At 38.6% G+C, this 19,769-nt stretch overlaps 1 protein-coding gene across 1 annotated transcript in view; it reads left to right on the top strand.

The window, feature by feature from the left end:
* Positions 1-160: 160 nt before the first annotated feature.
* gstcd (glutathione S-transferase, C-terminal domain containing) overlaps positions 161-19,769 on the top strand; it is a 29,979-nt gene continuing 10,370 nt past the window's right edge. Inside the window, exons 1-5 of the mRNA XM_017303837.1 lie at positions 161-238; positions 356-803; positions 1,799-2,224; positions 4,911-5,177; positions 11,741-11,834. Of these exons, the coding sequence (XP_017159326.1) occupies positions 375-803; positions 1,799-2,224; positions 4,911-5,177; positions 11,741-11,834 (1,216 nt within the window). The 5' untranslated portion in view covers positions 161-238; positions 356-374. The remainder of the gene's footprint in view (positions 239-355; positions 804-1,798; positions 2,225-4,910; positions 5,178-11,740; positions 11,835-19,769) is intronic.

Raw genomic sequence — 19,769 nt, forward strand, 5'->3', positions numbered from 1 at the left:
GTTAGCTGATAAGAATCCGAAATTCAATTTTTCAGGAAAAATGAACATTCTTTTGAAAAAAACATAAAAAATCTGCTAGAAAATACTCCATAGATTTTCTATGGGAAGTTTAGGTTAAGAGAGTTTATTGTTGTTGCCACTATTCACAGCAGAGGGCACTGTGGAGTTATGTTAGCTTTATGCAGTGGAAGAAGAAGCTCTGTTGTGAACGTTCAGGATCCATGTGTAACTAGTGTTTGTGAGTATTTTTTATTTTTTATTTATCTAACGCGTTGGCGTTGGCATTTTGGCGCATAAATCCGTAAATATGCTGTGATTTGTAAGCAAAACAAATATCTTTCGTTCTACTCCACAGCATTGACTCTTCGTTTAAAATGAAACACTCTGAAGCAGAGCAACTGCATCCCTGCCTCTATTTAGAAGTCTGTTCCCATAACGAGGAGACGCGTCTGCCCCTGCACACCTCCATCGTCCTGTTCCTCCTGTCTTACTGCGAGTCCAAGTCTTTCAAAGTTTTCCTGGTTCGCAGAGACAGCAACAACAAAGGCTTCCCTGAATCCCAGAGGTTTCACCTCCCAGAGTCTCTGAGTGTGTGCGACTTTGTCTCCCCGGAGGGTCTCCCGCGGCTGGTGAGGGGTTGCCGTCTCCCGGCTGCCGTGGATGAGAGCGGGCGGCTCTGCCGGGCTGGGCTGGCGGTGGTCCTCAGGCACATCATCATCAGAACCATCGAGGCTGACCCCTCCAGGAAGGATGTGCAGGAGCTGCTGGGGTTTAAGAAAACATGCCTGAAAGCTTGTGCGGAGGTTAGTTGGAAACGTATCACAATTTCACCCGGATAAAGTTCTTGACACGAATCACATCTAAGTCAGTGACTGTGATTTTATTCAAAATGGAACTATAAGGATTGTGCAGGTGAAATATTGAGAGCAGTTCTTGTGCCATAGACCATTTGTGCTTCCCCGGTCCAAGACAAATCAAATGAATGGTTGATTTAAAGGATCCTGCAGAAACTGCTGACTGGTTGTTTCTGAACGCTGTTCTTGAGCCATCACACCATCATCTCTTAGTGCTGGTGGTGATACAGTGTGGGCAGATGTATTTAGTCAATAAAGATCTGTCCTACACTATTGTGAATTGTACAGTACCCATACTACTTGAAAAACGTCACCAATCCAGTTATTTTATCTCTGCATGAACAAAACAAAACAAAACAAAACTAGTGTCCATCTTGGTGGACAACAACACTCCAACTCATCGAGGTCACATCATTAGGGAATCGCTGACTGACGTACATTGATTGAAGTAACTTGAATTCTCTCCAGACCTGAATTTCATAGATAACCTCTTGGATGAGCTGACTCACAGTTCTGCACCTCAGAATCTCAATGACCTGGTGGGCGCCCTTTAAGAAGAGAGGGGTGCCATTCCTCAGCATCCAATAAGTCCACTTGTGAACAGTGCGAGGCGTTGTCAAGAAGGTGTAATTGATGTTCAAGGGCACATGAGGTTTTATTTTTTTGTTGTAGCATAACCAGCGCTGCTGCTGGCTTTTGCTCCGTTTACTTAAAGGCCCTACTTTCATGATGAATCACATTAGCGTGAACATTTTAGATCTTCCTTAAATTTCACCTGAAAGCAAAATGTCCTTAAGTGTCTTGTGAGAAGTGCATATTTTAAAACAAATCTTAAGCTTAAACAGCTCTTACTAATTCCAAAGGTTTTTTTTTTTTAATTATTATTATTTTAAGGAGAGTTCTGTATTATCTTATCATCTGATCTCCTCGTTCCTCGCTATCAGGTGAGCAAATGGACCAGACTGTGCGAACTGGGCATCCCCTCTGCAGTGGAGGAACACCTGCAGAAGCCCACGGGACAGGCCCAGCTGCTGCCTCCTGCTATTGTTACCCTCGAGCGACGACTCGCCGAGCCCGTCAAAGTACACAACGACGACAAAATCCGGAGACAGAAACTCCAAGAGCAGAGACAAAGGCAAAAGAACGGCACGTCTGAAGGCGAGGGAAAGCCCGAACTTGAAGGGCTCGAGCTCAGGGCGGCTCTGGCCAAACTGGCAGTGGATTCAGTTCCGGCAGGGACCACTAGAGAGAACTCTGAGATCAGGAAAGTGAAGACGACAGATTTGCCTGAACTGGAGCATGTGTTTGCTGAGGGACTTTACTTCACTCTGACTGATGTCGTGCTGCTGCCCTGCATTCATCACTATCTGGTAAGGCCTTCTGGCGTGATAATGTAAAGGAGGATTTATTACCACTTTGAGCAATGATTTGTTCTTAATAATTGCCTTATTTCTGCTGTTTATCTTAGGTAATTGCACTTTTTATTTCAACAAACACATGCCAGAAGTTAATTTCATGCTATTTTTACTGCAATTAGCCGAGTACTTTTGATATAATGACGCACTTTGTTTAATAGCAGTTTGTATTCGCACAGCACCTGTTATGTGGGCAAATAATCCACACTCATAGGAGTTTAAGTGCTTTACAATCTGTTTCTCATTCGCCCATTCACACACGCACACACACACACACACACACACACACACACACACACACACACACACACCATTGTCTGTGACATTGTGCCACAAGACATTAATTGCTACCATCCAGAACTCGTGTCGTCATGCACGTTTTTCCATCCGGGCCACACAACTCCTGTTTCAAACATATTCACCGTGTCTCTGATATATTTATGATGATGACTTGTGAAATAATGTCCGACGTCTGGCTTCCAACGCTCCGGTCATGGTGAGCAGCCTCCTTTCAGACGCATTCAGACAGAAAGTCAAATCAAGGAGACTCACTGCATCAGACCTGGCACATTTTGGCTCTCACAGGTGGTCCTGGGCCACCTGGCAGAAACTGATAACACTATATGGGAGGGATTCTATTGAAATGCAGCAGGCTGACATGCATTTCATCTGAGAGCGCGTTTCTCTCTCTGACAGATCATCATGCCAGGGTCTTATGCTGGCCTGAAAACTTCAAACTCAATCAGAACTTCAAGAGCTGAAGCTCATAAATGCAGAATATTCATTACTCAAAATTATCTCTTTTTACAATTTGCATTTAAAGTAACAGAAACTAAGGTTTATTTATTTATAAATTTTTTTTAGCCATAGACTTGAGTGGCATGCACAGAATTTTGACCAGGTTTACACAGGCAATTTTTATGTAGTGGAGCTTCACAATATATCAAATCATATTATTGTGTGCAATATTGCAATCATGAAGGGTAGGATGCAATATTAGATAGCATGTTGTATTTTCTGTGCCATGCATAGACATTTTTTTATGCCTGTATTTTTGCCCGGTCAGGGTTTCACTGCACTTGATGCGCACACTTGATTGATATATTTAGTAACTAAGAGCCTAAAGCTCACAAAGCATGCTGGTCAAATTATGATGAAGAAAAATGAAGTGAAAACCATCCCCCCCAAAAAACATTTGGAATAATTAAAAAAAAAAATCAACAATTAACAATTACTGCTCATTATCAACATTGCAATAATCAGTAACAGTTTGGCAATTAAATGTTTTCCAGAGATTGTGTGAAATGAGAATGCTTTGATTAAAACCTCAAGTTATTTAATAAGCTCTGATTTTCATTATGTTAGATTGTGAAGTGCAAAATCTAACATGTGAAACTTTCCACACTTTGTCAAACACAAACTTCAAGATATTTTATTGGGTTTTTAAATAAAATGGCCACACAGGGCCACAAAGCTGAGAAGTGGAAGGAAAAAGGGCGCGTGTTTTTTTTTGGGGGGGAAAAAGATCTACCGTAATTAAAAGTTTTAAAAGTGTTGCTTGCGTTTGCATTCAGCCCTCCTGAAATAAAACATTTTAGAATTACACTGACCTCCTATCACAGCTGCATGTCTTTTGGATGTGTCTCATCCATCCTTGCTCATCTAGAGACAAAATCGTTTTTCCTATTCTTTGCAAAACAGCTCAGCCTCAGTCAGTCACTATTAGCATAAATAATTTCCAAGTCATACCTCAGATTCTGCACCACTCTAACACAGGAATTTACTTTCATCTTAACTTTCCTTTGAACTTTGGCTGTATATTTGGAACAGTGATTCTAATGAAAGTTGAAGCTCTACCCCAGGGATATGACTGGCTTTCTTGTCTCTGATGGGGTGGGGAGGCACTTTCCCACAGTATGATGATGCCACCACTTTGTTTCACAGTGAAAATGTACAGTTTGGTTGATGTTCAGTGTTTATGCTGTGTAATGTTTTAGATGTAGATTTTACAAAAAAAAAAGAACAGTCTAGGCTTCTGCTAAACCTCTGATTAATAACTTTGACATACAAAAAATGAGTTAATAATTAAGATATTTTGACACACAGCTTCGAAACAGGACGGAGATTAGTAAATTACTAATCGTGGACGTCGTGCTGTCTGTCGAGCAGAAACCCCGAGTCCAAACCTTTGTTTCACATGTCAGCTGTCTCCAACTATCTGTCCACTGTGGGAACGAGCTGAAGTCCTCACATCGGGGCTTTTAGCAGTCAGCTGCGCTCCACTGGTTTCCAGTTTCACACTCAGCGTAGCATGTCTCCTTTTAACGACTCTGTCCACGCCGCACACGGCTCCCAGTGACTCCTTCTCACTCGTCCTCCGTTCTGCGTGTCGTCTTTCTGTCACACGCAGTCAAATGCAGCTTCTGTTATCATGTCTCGCCCAGTTTGTGTCTTCATCTCCCCCCCAACAGCTGCCAACTCTGTTTTCCTGCTTCTCCTGCCAGCCCCTGGAGTGTGTTTATCTGTACAGAAACGTGATGAGTGACTTTTTTTGTGGAACTTCACCTCTCGCTTCGATAGACATGACACAGCAGTCAATTCACTAAATCAATATCTCCCCTTTTCATCCCCTCTTTAATAGTGCTCACTCCAAACCCACACACCGAACACTCTGCATCATCTCCCCCGTCTCCTGCGCTGGTACGGTCGCGTTCAGGAAGTACCCGGGGTCCTTCGAGCAGCCGAGGACTGTGGGTTCGTTCTGTCCGAAGTCCAGGCTCCAACACCCAGCCTCTTTGGGCCACCACAACAGGAGAACCGTGATGACCTGCTGCCTACAGAGGGTCAGGAGGTGACCCCAAACCTTCATTTCGTCGGCGGTCCGAGGCCCACAATGACTAAGCTCAAAGTAAATAATTACCTTTCCTTTCCTTCTGTGATTCCCAAATGTTTTGCTTTTATGCATGGCAGGAAATTTAAGAGGTTGCGCCTCCCATTTTCCCCTCAGCACACAGAGGCATGATTTGTTGGGTGATGGTTTAATAGCCTCAGAAGATTCGTGGCTGCTTATTCTGTTAGTTGTTGCACCTTAAGGAGTACTAATATTTAAGCCTCTGGCAGACATAGATTGCTGACTTTGTGTACTTCTACTCCTTCTGTTTTAAAAAAATACGTCTTTTTAAAACAGAAGGAGTAAAGCAATTCACATTTAACCTGCTAGTTACAGTTTTTGTCACACCTGGTAAAGATGTGTGAAAATAAATTAAAGTTTTTCTGCAGCAGCATAACCTCTGTGGGGGAAAAAAAAAGAAAAATCCAACCATTATTTTTTTAATATATTTTTTTTTATTTTGTAGTTAAATGTTTTCTTACATAACGTACACATTTCGATGATTTTTTTTGATTTATACTTAAGTTTTTTTAAGTGGATCAGAGGCTTCAGCACCATCTAATCAGAAATTCATGACTTTCTGTTTTTCTGGGGTATAAAAATGACACGAAGGTCAATTTATTTTAGCCTGTGGTTACTAGGGTGGAAGAAAAGCTGTGTTTTCTTGCCACCAGGCACAGTGGGCAGGATGGGAAAGCAGGTAAGAAATCTCTAAACATTCTCAGAGAATTGCAGCAAAGGCATCTTGGGATCACGAAGTTTCACTGCTACTAGCAGATGCTGCCTCACAACCCATTATTAGGGAAGCATGCCTGGAAAGGAAAGATTGAGCTTTTCAGCAACAAACTCCCCAGGAGGTGGTGGCATGAAAACATAATCCATTCTGTGGAGAAGCCACCTCAAACCCAGTGTTGAGTATGATGGAGAACACATGATTCTCTGGGCTTGTTTACCCCGTGGTGGCTCGACGGGCATTGATCTTATTAATTCTGAAAATGGGACGTTGTGAGCAATAACCAGAAGGATTATACTAAGTGACTGAAAATGGGTCGTCACTTGGTGTTTCAACTGGAATCTGGTGCAAATCAACAGAGAGACGGTTCAAAAGACACTCATTCAACGGTGCCATTTCAGTGTCCAGTGTAAGAGGAGACGGCAAAGAGCAATGGTCAAAGATCGCTCTCTGTTTATGCTCCAACCTTGTGAAATAGTAGTAGTAGATTATGCTGCAAAGTCCACCTTTCCCCACCATCTCAACCAACAAAAAGCACTTAAACTTTTACCAGGAGTGAAAATAAGAGAGGTTGTTTGAATGAGTGCTTTTTTAAAAATGCATGTTTCAGTACTCTTAGTGGATCTTGTCAGTTGAAGTAATGCTGATGGTAAGAAAATGCAGAAATTGTGCTATCCCAGTTTTTTTGTAAAGAAGTATATGTCAGTAACATTTATCTGATTGTTGTTGATCTAGAAAAAGGTGCATCACAGAACATGCTGTTGGTTGTTGCTTATTGACAAAACTGCTCGGAATTCCTAGTTTTGATGCATTTGGGAATGAGAAAAAATATATTTATTCAATTTCAGGCTCTTTTCTTTGTCTTCTTGATTAATTGGTGCATTTCTAGATAATTCTCTTTTTTTTAATTAAATAAACAATGTAGTTAGGCATGTCACGATAACAAATTTTGCTGAGCGATTAATAGTCTCAAAAATTATTGCGATAAACAATAATATTGTTTGAAGACCATTTTAAATTGATGTAATTGTAATGACATAATAATGCAAGCACATTCTGCCAAAAATAAATACACTTTATTTTCAAAAGAACACTTAACACTGGAACTGGTAAACAAAATAAAACGACCAAAAAAAATTAAATGGACTCTCAAACTCTTGAATAAAAACTAAACACAACATAAAACCAAAGTGGAAATGAAAACTACATTCAACCAAAAGAGTACAGATTATGAAGTCTGTATACTACACTGCTCTTCAATAATCATTAAACTTGGATAGAGAAGATGGGCATATCCGACTACCTGATGCAATAGTTCACTCCTCTCTTACGCTAATGAAATGAGGAAGGGGGGATCAGTGGAAAGCACCAGAGTTGAGCCTTTTTTCATCTAATGTCATCAATAGAAAGAGAAAAAGACGGGAAGAAACGATAAAGCCGATAAATTAAAACGAGGCCGATAATTTTCATTCATCATGCGATTAATTGACTTATTGTTTATCGCGACAGGCTTAAATGTAGTATTCAGAAACCAAAAATAAACTTTCTATTTGTACAGCCAGCCTATTTCCAGTGCTGTGAACTTCCCTCTAGGAGTGTTGATGACACACTTGGATTCAGATGCATCTCTAGATTTCTTCGCTCTGTATCACCCAAGTTGTCACCCTTTGCATATTTGAACAAGCTTTTGCAGCAGAAGATAAGCAGAGGCAGCTTCTCAGACGTAGATATCCCCCTCAGCCCCACTAACTCGGCTTCTCAGTGAGCTGTTAGTCTGTCTTTCTTCCTGTCCTCTCCCTGCATAGATATTTCTGTGATTTCCTGCTGGCTCGAGCTTTATAAGAGTGTGATTATGAGTGGCAGGAACGGTGAGGGCAGTAAGAGGGTAGGTGGTGGTGGCGCGGGTGTTTTTGTAGTTTGGATGAGACGGAGTGAGCTGGGTGGTCACGATGGGATGTGTCTCATATTTGCCACGTCGGTAGATGAAATTTCAGTCAGGCCCAGATGTGCACAAATGACAGTTTTCATGCCGTGTTGAAATCAGACATTAAAACTAAGAGGAATGCCTGCACATACCGACACAATAGCCACCATTCTCCCTCTGCTTAGAGGGATTAGAAAGATGGCTACATGTCGCCACTATTTTGTCTGGAGTGCAGCTGTTGTGCTTTCTTGGTCGATGTGTGTGTGTGTGTGTACATTGTGTGGGTGTGTGTGGGAAAGAGCAGTTTGACAATCGATCGTTCTGTTGCTGCTGACCAGAGGCAGCCGTTACCATCTCTCCTTCTCTCTCTCCTCCGTTATCTACATGATAAATGGCTCATAAACTCTGTCACTTTCTCATTTTCTCACACGAGTTAACACCAACTGATGCCCGTCAGTCAAGCTGTCAGTGCAATGAGGTGTAAACTTTTACCTGAATGCAGACCCAGGATTAAGATGATTCTCTTTCCATTAAGGTTCAACTCAGCCTTTAAATCCAAGAGCAGGAATGACCCAGAAAGGAATTTCTAGCAAAAAGAAAGGGAGTCAGCTGCTTAAAAAACAAAAACAGAAAAATATGTGATTTTCTGTTCTCGTAGGGAAGCTGTTGTTGGAAAAACAGGGATTACAGACACAGACAGTGTGTTCCAGTGGAAATGTTAACCTTCTAGCTATGATTCTTGCAGCTAAAAGTTTTTTTTTATTTTTTATGTTCCTTACGGAGTGATTTAATTCAAAGTTTCTAGGATATTCCCAAATCTTTGAAGGGCTTTGTCTTGACTTGACCTTTCCTCAGGGCTTATTGGGCAGCTGGAGCCATCTATATTGGTATGAATGTTACTACTGAACATAAAGGATTTTCAGTCAAACAGGAAGATGTGGATTTAGGTCATTTTGAGGAAGACCCTTTATCAGCATTATGTTTTATATGTTTTATCATATATAGATGATCCATTAAAGAGTCATATCTGTGTCTACTGTTATCACTGCAACCATTGACTATTTGTTGTTAGTAGTAACAAAATAAATCTACAGAATTATAGTGAACTAAAGTTATTAAGGAAACCAAAAGTAATAATTCTAACAGAGAACTAGTATAGACAAATGTAGACATTTTATAGCTGAAATAACACTCATTCAAAACCAGACAAAGGTTACATGTTGTGCAAAGACACCTGTTTTTCTCCCTGTCTGAATTTTTCCTGTTTTGTTTTCTGCTAGAATCTTCAAAACTTTTGGGCCATTCCTTCAGACAGAACTGGTAGAACTAAGTCAGGTTTGTAAGCCATCTTTGAAATATGGCTATTTACAAAAAGGACAATGTGCAACACCAACATAAACATCACCATTACATATGTTGTACCAGATTACGCTAATAGACATCTACTCTCCCTTGGCAGTTTGAGATAGGAACGGAAAGATTTGAAGCAGATACAAATCGAAATGAGAATTTTGCTCGGACATCTTTCAGCTCTGATCACAACTTTTCTACATTATCTGACTGATATCAGTTCTTTGCTGTGGCCACTCCAAAAATTGACCCAAGGTTTAATACAAAAAAATGTAATCTCATAGGTATAAATTCTTATGATCCTGTAAAATGGCTGTAAACAGATCCCTAATCTGATACTGATATCAGATCTGGATACCCCGAGTATTTATGCCTACACAAAAGTAACAAAAGTAGTAATACTAGCATTTTCTTGCATCGGTGTGCTAATAACAATATTGACTATGAGATGATATTGTGTAATATAAATTGCTGTGGTTATCCCCGCTCAAGAGAATCTTTCTAAAAACATTTTTATTCGGTATTGAGATATACCCCATAAAGGAGATAAATTATGATAACGGAATGGAGCAGCACTGCAGCTGGAAGGGTAATGTGGAAAATTGTTGCCTGTAGAGTTAAACCAGTATGAGAGCATGTAAGCACACAGGTGTCCTTAAAGCCCTCTTTGCTTTAATGACACCACCAGCACCGCAGGAGCTGCTGTTTTGTGCTAATGCTGTCGTTCTGTGTTGGCCCAGATTTCTCTGATAATGCTCCTAAAGGTTCTTGTAATGTCAGGGGTTTTTGTTTTGATCAAATTTCTAAAAAAAAAAAAAAGTACTTGTAGAAAACTTTTGAGGTATATTTGAGCTCATTATCCAGCTCCATTTTCTCTTTTCCAGTCATAAAAGCTGTGAAAATGGGGGAGGGGGGCTCATTATCTTTAGCTGATTCAGTGATTGCTGCTTCTGCAATATTTAGTGACTGCTTTTATGCATGGATATGCGAGGTCTTATTTACTCAGCATATGTTGCGGTTATGATTATTATTGAAGTTAAGTTCGAACAAAGAGGTATAAAAAGTCTATCTCAGCAGCTCTTGAAATTTGGTAGCTGCATCCTCGGATGAACAGCAGCATGTTTTACAAATTCTAATTAATTTTCAACAAGAAGTGACAAAACGCAGGGCCATTAAAACACCAACCAGTATCTGTGCTGCATTAGGTGGTGGAGCAACCTTTAGTAACAGCAACTTGAAATCAGCAGTTATAATATTTATTAATGTTTGTTGCACAACAACATAGGTCCATCCTTCTTTTTACAAAGACTTTTGCAGAGACTCATTTGCGCACATTCTTACTTCTTTTGTCAGTCATTCTCTTATAAATTTGCTGCTGTCTTTGGAATTATTGTCTTGTTAAATGACAATAATTAAATGACGCTTTAGCAGCTGGACAGATGGCCTCACAATTCAAGCTTACATATTTTCGTATACAGAGTGGTCTACGGTGTGCCCAGCTCCTGGAAATAGTTTCCCTCTTGGCTTGCTTTTTGGTTCATGCAGACACAACTTAAGAAAGACAAATCTCTTTCTTAGGAATCCCAAGATGGGAAGTTAAGATACTGATGAATTGCTTTGGAGTCTGCAATGTAAATTGTATTTCTTTTTTATTTTATTTTTTTTGCATTTCGTTGGAACACCGTGCAGTCTGCCCTTGGCTTGAACTTGGTATGCCCACTCCTGGGAAATTGGCCACAGCATTAAATATTTTCCACTTGTCTGCAATCTCTTGCTGCAGAAAGATGAACTGCACATTGTTGAGCATGGCCTCACATCTGGCAGAGATTGATGGACAGCAGCAGTTGTTCTAAAATCACTGTTGGAGTTTCTCTTCTTGCATCATGTCGACACACACCTGAATGTTCCAGACTGCTGCTTCTTCTATAGAAACGCTCTAACTTGTGCTCCAGCTTGGTTATTATCAGTTCATTCAGTTCATCAATACAGGTGAATCTCAGTTAATTAGAAAATCGTCAAAGAGATCGTTTATTTCATTAATTCAATTAAACATGATACTCGTATAGATTCATTCTACACCCATTTATGGTGAGCTATTAAGCGGAAGCAACTTGAGCTAGGTTACTGTCTCAGCAGAGGCACCACATTAAAGCTGTAGTTTGTGGAAATAAAATACCCTGACCAAGTATTGAGTCCATATTCTGTTTAGTACGTTGAGAATTTTTGCAGGAGAACCACATTTCTGTATTTAAAAAAAAGTCTTTATCCTTTGGTCTTCTATAGTATTCTGCTTTTTTTTTTTTCAAGCAACATTTGACATTACGGCAGGATGGTTTTCATGCTCCACTTTTGTGATCGACAATTACTAGAATACTAATGTTAGAGCACTGTCTTGACATTGTAGTGAAGACACACTCGATAGTAGAATAACATTTGTTGCCCTTTTGCATCTATATAATCAAGTAAATTATTACATTTAACTGGTTTTGGCTTTTGGGATCATTTTTATTTACATGTAGTTTATGCAGCTTCTTAACGGAGCTATTTGCTTGCCGGTATGTGTATTTCCCTCAGGAAAATGGCATCGAGGCAGTCTTCTCTCCTCATCCTCGCCCTGCTTGGACTCTCCCGTGGGACAGATTACCAGCAGCTATCAACCCCACTGAAGGTAATGTTAAATTTTGACCTCCTTGCTGCGCTCCATCTGATTTCTGTCCTCAAACTCTTTTCACTGCTCTTTTGGTTTCACAGTCTCTAGTCTCTGCTTATGTTGATCTTCTGAATTTTTAAACAGTAACAGTGATGCTGTTTTCACAAAGAGATGCTTATGTAAATAACTGAGCCCATGCTTCCCTTAGATGATTTTTTTTGTTCTTTTCTGATATCCTATAGTTACTGAATTTCGTAAATCAGAGCTTAAAAAAAACAGGTATCGTAACTCAGCCACTACACTGTGATTGGTACATCTCTGGTTTTGCAGCATTAACTTGCTGATAAATATTCATAGTGGGATCTAATTGTCTGTGAAAGAAAACAAAAAGACTTTAGCAGTAATGTGGTAGCATATTTAGTCCTAGGATATTTATGGTAAATTAATTTGCTTCGAAATAATAGTAATGCTTTTAATTCTTTCCCTTCCAGTTATTTTGAATTGTTTCCAAGACGACTTTTGTGTCATGTTTATGTTATTGGGAGATTGTTTTCATGGTTACTTTCTCTCCCTATTCAGAAAAAGATGAAGGCAATAAAGAAATGTTATGCAGCTACAATAAGTATTCTGATAATAATTACGCATTCTTGAAGTTATTTTCTGTAGTCAATGTACAAAAAACGGCCTTAGTTGGCAGAAAGAGTTTATGCAATCAATGTGAATGTGCTATATCTGTTTTGGAATCATGAAAGTCTGTGCCAAAATTCTTGGCAATCCATGAAGGAAAACAAAGATCATTTGGCGAAAATTCAAGGTAAAGTCTGCAGAGGTTTAGTTTTGGGAACACGAGGGAACTTAAGGATCGTGTCAAATAAAATGATACATTTCAAGTCCCTGAAGTCATTCCACTAAATGAATCATTTCTTGTGTTGATAACCTCTCCCTGTTTGTGATTAAAATGTGTTTTTGCTTTGTTTCTAATCCCAAAACCTAAAAACGTCAGAAATCTAACAGCAAGTCCACTCACTTCTAAACACTCTGAATAATGTAAGAACTGTTCTGAAAGCAAAAAAAAAAAAAAAAAGATTACGACATAGTCACTGCCCCAGTATTGTAACCGCTGTGCAATAAATGGTGCTATTGATAACCCTTCCTGCAGTATTATCCAGCAGGCAACCCCCGTGCTTCAGTGCTGTGTCATTCAAGGTTACCAGAAAAATGCCCATTTTCCTTGAATATCTGTACGTGGGCTATGACCTTTCTTTTCTCCAATAATGCATCTAAATTAATGTACAAGAGCTTCCTCTTCTCTAGATATTTCCATGGTTTTATGATATGAAAGCGTTTCTGTCTGCAAGTATGTGGGCAGATGTAAATTGCTCAGCCAAGAACAGAAGTAGAAGAGACTGTCCACCAATAACAGTCGAGAAAGCTTAATATAACATGGCAGGGCAGGGGAGGGCAGACATATTGGCAAGTATACAGCAGGAAAATGTATGTTGTGATAATTTCAACTATCACCTTCTAGTGAGGAATTATATGCATATTTGCACAAACTGAGTCTAGTCTTACTCTTCTGTAAAAACACAGTGTGTGTATATGTATCTATGTGTTGTTGGGAGCAAATTGGAACTCGTTCATACTCCTTGCTCATGTGCACAAACCTCACAAATAAAACTGATAATTAAGTTTTTTTTTAAGATTAAAAGCATTTTTCAGACATACTGTAGCCCTGCTAATTTAATTTTGGGTCACTGTGGGCGATAAAAACTTAAAATTTTATCGACCTGACCCCGGATGAAGCGGTAGAAAATGGATGGATGGATGGATGGATGGATGGATGTAGGCTGTGATTGCACGGCACAGCATTCATAAAGCCACAAGCACAAATATCGTTCTTGAAAAACATTCTCATCTTTAATGGCCTTCTTCAGGACACCGCTGACTTACAGTGTGATTTATATCACTAAACCACACACAATAACTTTATTTGATCATATTTTACTAATGCTTATTGATGCTCTCAGGGAACAAACGGTGGAGAAAATATTCAAAATAAAATTTCCAGTCTTCCTGTCAGTTTTTTTTTCTTATTTAACATAATTAACTGAAATTAATCATAACAGTAAATGCCCACCTCTAGTTTTGGGAATTCACCAATTCAGATGTTTGTATCAAAAGTAAATCCAAATTATTTGAAGAAAAATCATCGGTAGGCATGTTAGAGCTTATATAGTGTATTTCAGAGAGAAAACAGTTTGGGAAGCTGTAATACTGGGTTGCAATGCTACTTATCGCATTATTGGCTGGTTTTTGTAACGCAACCAATCTAAGAGCACCATTCATTTCCACTGGCACTGATTGGCTGTTTGCCCAAGAGCAGAAATAAGGAAGATGTAGACATTAGCTTCTGTGGTAGTGAGTATCACTGCATAATGTGTCCTAGAAGCCCTAAACATGTCTTACAGTTTAAACTTCCTTCAAAACAATCAGCTAAAACATTACCTGCAACACCACCAAACTCTATAATCTAGGTTGTGTGATAAAAACAAATACGAGTTATATTAACAGATAGCTCAATTCCACGTACACACACGTTCATCTACACACATGATTTTAAATCTTAGATTTCAATGTTTTGATGCTTTAAGTTCTCCTTTCATAAATCCAGAATAAGACTGGTTCCAGCTCATTTTTCATTTCAACAAAATTAAAAATTAAGCCTATAAATCCAAAGTTGTTTTTTTTTTTTTGTCCTATGAACGGCTTCTTCACAAAACAGATGAACAGCATTGCACACCACGGTGCCATTATATACAGTAGCCGGCTTTTTGTCTCCAGCATTTTATTTAATGCAGGGAGTGTGGGAGCTAAACATCAAGCAGAATGGGATGATGGATTGTGTGACAGTGGGAGATGGAGATAAGAGTGAGAGCAGGAGGAGCTACTAGAGTTATCAGGGAAACGAAGCGGGGGAAGAAAGGTGAAAGAGACAATGAGGCGTGAAAAAGGAGTGCAAGTGAGGGAATCGCATAGCTGTCATGCCTGAGACATGCAGGTATAATGTCCTTCAGGGTTGTTTTGGCATGAGTGGTTGGGTTTCCATTTCTTTGATAAAGAAACCTTAGCTTATGGAGATGGAGATCTGTCTTCTTTGTACGTTTTCTGTTTTGAATTAAGCAGAGATTTTGTGATTATTTTTTAAAATTAAATTCTGTCTTAAAAAGATTCTAAAGGATGAATGTTGGTATATAGATATAGAAATATAATACATATGGATAGATATAGATATATTATATTATATTTCTATTATATAATATTTCAGTGTGCAGACTTTGATGCATTATGTAGACCAGTGTTTCTCACTTCTGGTCCTTTTTTGCCGTACATGTCTTATGTGTTTCCCTTGTGCCACACAAATGACTTGAATAAGTGGGTGATTACCAAGATCTGCATCCCTTGATGGCACGCTTAGGAGGTCATACAGTCATTCGAATCACTTACTCTGAAACAGAGACGCATCTAAAATACATAGAGCATGGATCCCTGAGGACAGGAATTGAGAAACACTGGTTTAGATGTTTAACCGTGTTGAAACAGCTTTTATAAAAAAAACCTTCTGGGGTTGGTTTAAAGGTCTATGTCATCTGTGTCAAACTTTAGGCCTGGGTGCCAAATCTGGCCACCATAAGATTCTCTTCCATACAGGACCACATAAATAAAGCTTTAAAATAACAGTTGTGTGTTTTAAATATTATTTTATCCATCAAATCAAAGCTGTTTTTGTAATGTAAAGTACAAAATTACATCACTGTGAAAAGATATGCGATATTCTTTTGTCTTAGGACGTACTCATTGAATGCTTGGCCAGTTAATTATTATCTTAGCAGTTTGTTAACGAGTAGGTTTGTGGACTTTGTGATCTTGATGTGGCCCAAAATGAAAATGTGTTTTGACACCCATGCTCCATATAATTAAGGTTTGAACTGATTGCCACTTTTTTTCTAGAGTTTTGCAAATGAACAGCACCTTCTAAAATTGGCTAATTTTCACAGAACAAACTGGCGTCTAAGTTTCTTTTTCTATATAGAAACTATTTTCGGATGTTATTCAAGTAAGAATGTACAACTCATTAACACAGCAGTCTCTAATTGCTTTCTGATTGCAAGTTGTCTGGATATATGATGTCAGTGTTGCTCAACAGAAGTAAAACTCATTTTGACACGCTCATATTTAAGGTTCAGCATTGTAACATTATCTGTTTTGCTGATCGAAGCTACAAAATTGAAATTGCAGTAATTTGTCTCATCTTAGCTTGAAGTGTGCAAGTATTTTTATTTATTTATTTTTTTTGTATGAGTTTCATATGAAGCGGTCAGTCTGTAGTTAAAGCCACAGGTTAAGGTCATACTTGACACTTATACATATTTATCTTCTCATTTTTTTCCTGATGATGTCTCTACAGTGAACAGACATTTGACAGTTATTTATTCCCTTCAGGTTTACAGCACCAAACAGCCGTCTGTGACTCCCAAATCACTTCTCTCATTCCCAATTAGCTGAACTCATTACAGCCGATAGATTGGAGATTCAAAGATATCCAGTAAACATGGGACCCGGCACAACAGGCAGCCAGCTTTGTTACTCCAAATTAGAAGGATAATTGGCACTTTATTAGTGCAATTCAAGTTCAAACACATCTAGATCCCCTTGGGGTTACAGCAGAGTTGCACCATTTGCGATAGTGTTTGAGTTGTGCCTATTTAAATTCAAAGCCTCAAGCCATCTGCGTAATAAGCTCCTTGTAAATGCCATGGCATGAATATTCATTTAGCTCCATAGTTTTTGCTTTGTTCAGTAATCTCTGCTGAGGCCCTGCAGTGGGGATACGGAGCAAGAAGAGAATTTGCCTCACCCTCGGACAGCTTTAAATGAAGTTTTCTTTTTGGGAGGGGATTATAGTTTTTATTTATTACATTTTACACCAGTCATAATTAATTACTCAACAGGCATCTCTGCCTAAAGGAAAATGCAAAACTAAATCTTTTTTTTTTCAGGGTGTGAATGTCATTGAGCTCTAAATGAAAATCTCAACAGCTCAATGATTGTTAAGTAGATATACACGGATCAGGTTTTTTGTGGCTAGCCCATTTTTTTGTTTTCTTTCATTCAAAACAGACTAATTCCTTTTTCTCTCGTCTGACTTTAATACATACAATCTTAAAAATATGTTTGATAGCATCAAATTGAAATATAGCCAGAAATAAAGAATCAAAACATTATTCCTATTTATATATAAAAGTACTTGACTATAATTGCCATCAGATTTTTCTTAGGTCATCAGATTTTTCTTAGAGTTAGTTTGCATAGCAAAACGTGACTTTTTTGATTGGCGATTTGAGTGTTTTTGTCAGTGTGAAGCTGTTTGTATTTATTACTGTCATTTAACATTTTCACCAGCCACCAGTTGCAAAGTTCTTAATACTATCTAGTTATTACATTCCCTTTGATGTCTAATGCAAAGCAGTTTTTTTTCCTGATCTTTTACTGTTGCAGAATTGCATACAAAAATATATTCAACCCTCGGGATGGCTTAACACTCCTCTGGGTGAATCACAGTTTTAAATTTCCTTTGTAGTCAATTTAGAGAAAATATTTTGTATTTGTTTTTGATTGAAGGTGTACGATCATCTTGCCTGGTCGGCTCTTTTAAAGTATTTCCACAAATATTTCTGAAATGTTTTCGTCTTGGAGCCATTAGAGTACTTTGGGATTTAGATTGTTAGGTCTGTTCAGGGTAATTGCCCTGACTGCAACACATGTCTAAGCAAGGTGAGAGTAGAATTTTTTTTTTTCCATTATTATCAAAAACCCTGCAGCATAATTTTTTGAAGATTTGTAGTCTTAGGAGAAAAAAATAAATAAAAAAAGGAGTTGAGTTTTAGAAAGGGGTGTTGGCGTTTCTGTGGAGTGGAGATGTTAAGGTTTCACAGCAGATGAGAGAATAATTGTAAACATAGAGGTCTGACACATTCAGGTTTCAGGGTGATTTATTGGCTTTAATACATTATTTGGGACAAGGTGCTGTTGACAGATTTTAACTTGAACTTTTCATTACCTTTGATAAACTTTTCTCTGGAATCGAGCTCTGAAAGGGGAAGGATTATAGCCAATAATCTGCAGTCAGGGGAGAAAGGTGAGGCAATGAATGAAGCAGTCAAAAGCACCATGTCACACAGATAAGGGTTCAGATAGGCACAACAGGTGCTCTTCTTCTATGCATTAAAAAAACAAAACAATTTCAGTCAGAATACAACCGTCTTAGTTTGACTCTCCTCTTTTGTTATTAGACCCAATAAAGTAGGCTTTAAAAAAAAAAAAAAGAAGGTTGGTTTTTACAACAGAGTGACAAAGATACTTGTGAAGGATAGGAACATTGCATTTTTATACAAATAATAGTAAGACCATACATAAGTATCATTTATAAAATATTTTATTATTCTTACCATTATATTATTTGATAAAGCCAAAATTAAATCCTTTTAAAACAATGTATTTCAATCCAGGTCAAAATTGAAACATGAGAATCTATTTTAGACTCATATAGTCTTTTGCTTACCAGTCATGAACCTGACCACATGACACTAGCTATAGCCGCAAATAGTTCAGCTAACCATAAATGTAAATTATATACATAAAACAGTACGAAGTGCATAAAAGGAGCAGTGGACTTAATTTTGATATTGCACAACTGAATCAGATAATGCGTTCCCCACAACACACCTTACTCTTCAGGCCTTTTTGAACTCCAGGGCCTGGCGTGGGGTGGTCCTGTCACCATCGACCTGGCCCTGTTGTATTCCAGCACAGGTTGTTTTTGCATTGAGCAGAGTGTAGTCTCTTAAGTGGACAGGGATTGTCAGATTCAAACAAATTCATGCAGTGGCCATCTCCTCAGAGTCCCAGGGGAACACTTTGTGTTGTTGTTGCTGTTGTCCCATCCATCTCCTTCTGTAGCCGGTTGTCAACGAAGAAAAAAATTACCTCAGCCTTTTTAATAAGAAAAAAGAATATCATCTCTGATCTGTTTGGAGGAAGTAAACCACTGCTGCAGAATTTCCTCCTGATCAGAAAACCCCTCTATCCGAGAGTATTGCAGACTTTTGATCACTTCCGTTGGATAAATGTTCCCAGATTTCTAAATTTTGGCTGAACTGTCGCTTGCAGTTGCAGTTTCCTGCGTGGCTTCAACCTCTAGATCAACATCAAAACCCTGACATGTTGAGCACAAGCAGGTGCCTATAAATAAGTTTGCCACACAGGCAGTGATTTTCGTCACTTTGGACATTATTTTTATTTTATTTTTTACATATATTCATCTTCTTCATTCATGATGCCAAAATGTGGATTCTTCATTCAGCTTGTGGAATATCAGTTAATCCAGAGAAAAGGAAAAGTAGTTGAATATGTCATTGTTAGTCAATAATTGACAAGAATAGAACATATTTTTTTTTACAGTTGCATATTTCATAATGTTCTGTGTTAAGGACATGGGCTTTGTACTGGACCCATAATCAGTCTTTCTGGTAGGCAGTCATTCTTAAAATTTGGGGCAGATGACGCAGTTATTTTGAAAGACCTGGTTGGAAATATAAGCTGGTACGTGAAAATAATACTCTGGTCCTCTTCACAATTTCTTCCATGTGGTTTTGTGTTTGTCTCTCTTTTTTCATGTACAAATTACTTAAACATAAAGCACAAATCATTTAATTTTCAGGAATCACCTTGTCTTCATATACTAATTACTGTTCGTTTGTGACTGCTCAACCGTGAGCACAATATCTCGTTGAAATGTAATACTGCATTAAGTGAATGATTCTGGTTTTTGCTTCTTGCGAGGTTGTATTGGTGTGTGCCAAGCCTTGCATACAGGTGGCTCGAGGAGACAGAATA

Source organism: Poecilia reticulata, linkage group LG1 (assembly GCF_000633615.1).
Source record: "Poecilia reticulata strain Guanapo linkage group LG1, Guppy_female_1.0+MT, whole genome shotgun sequence".
NCBI lineage: Eukaryota > Metazoa > Chordata > Actinopteri > Cyprinodontiformes > Poeciliidae > Poecilia > Poecilia reticulata.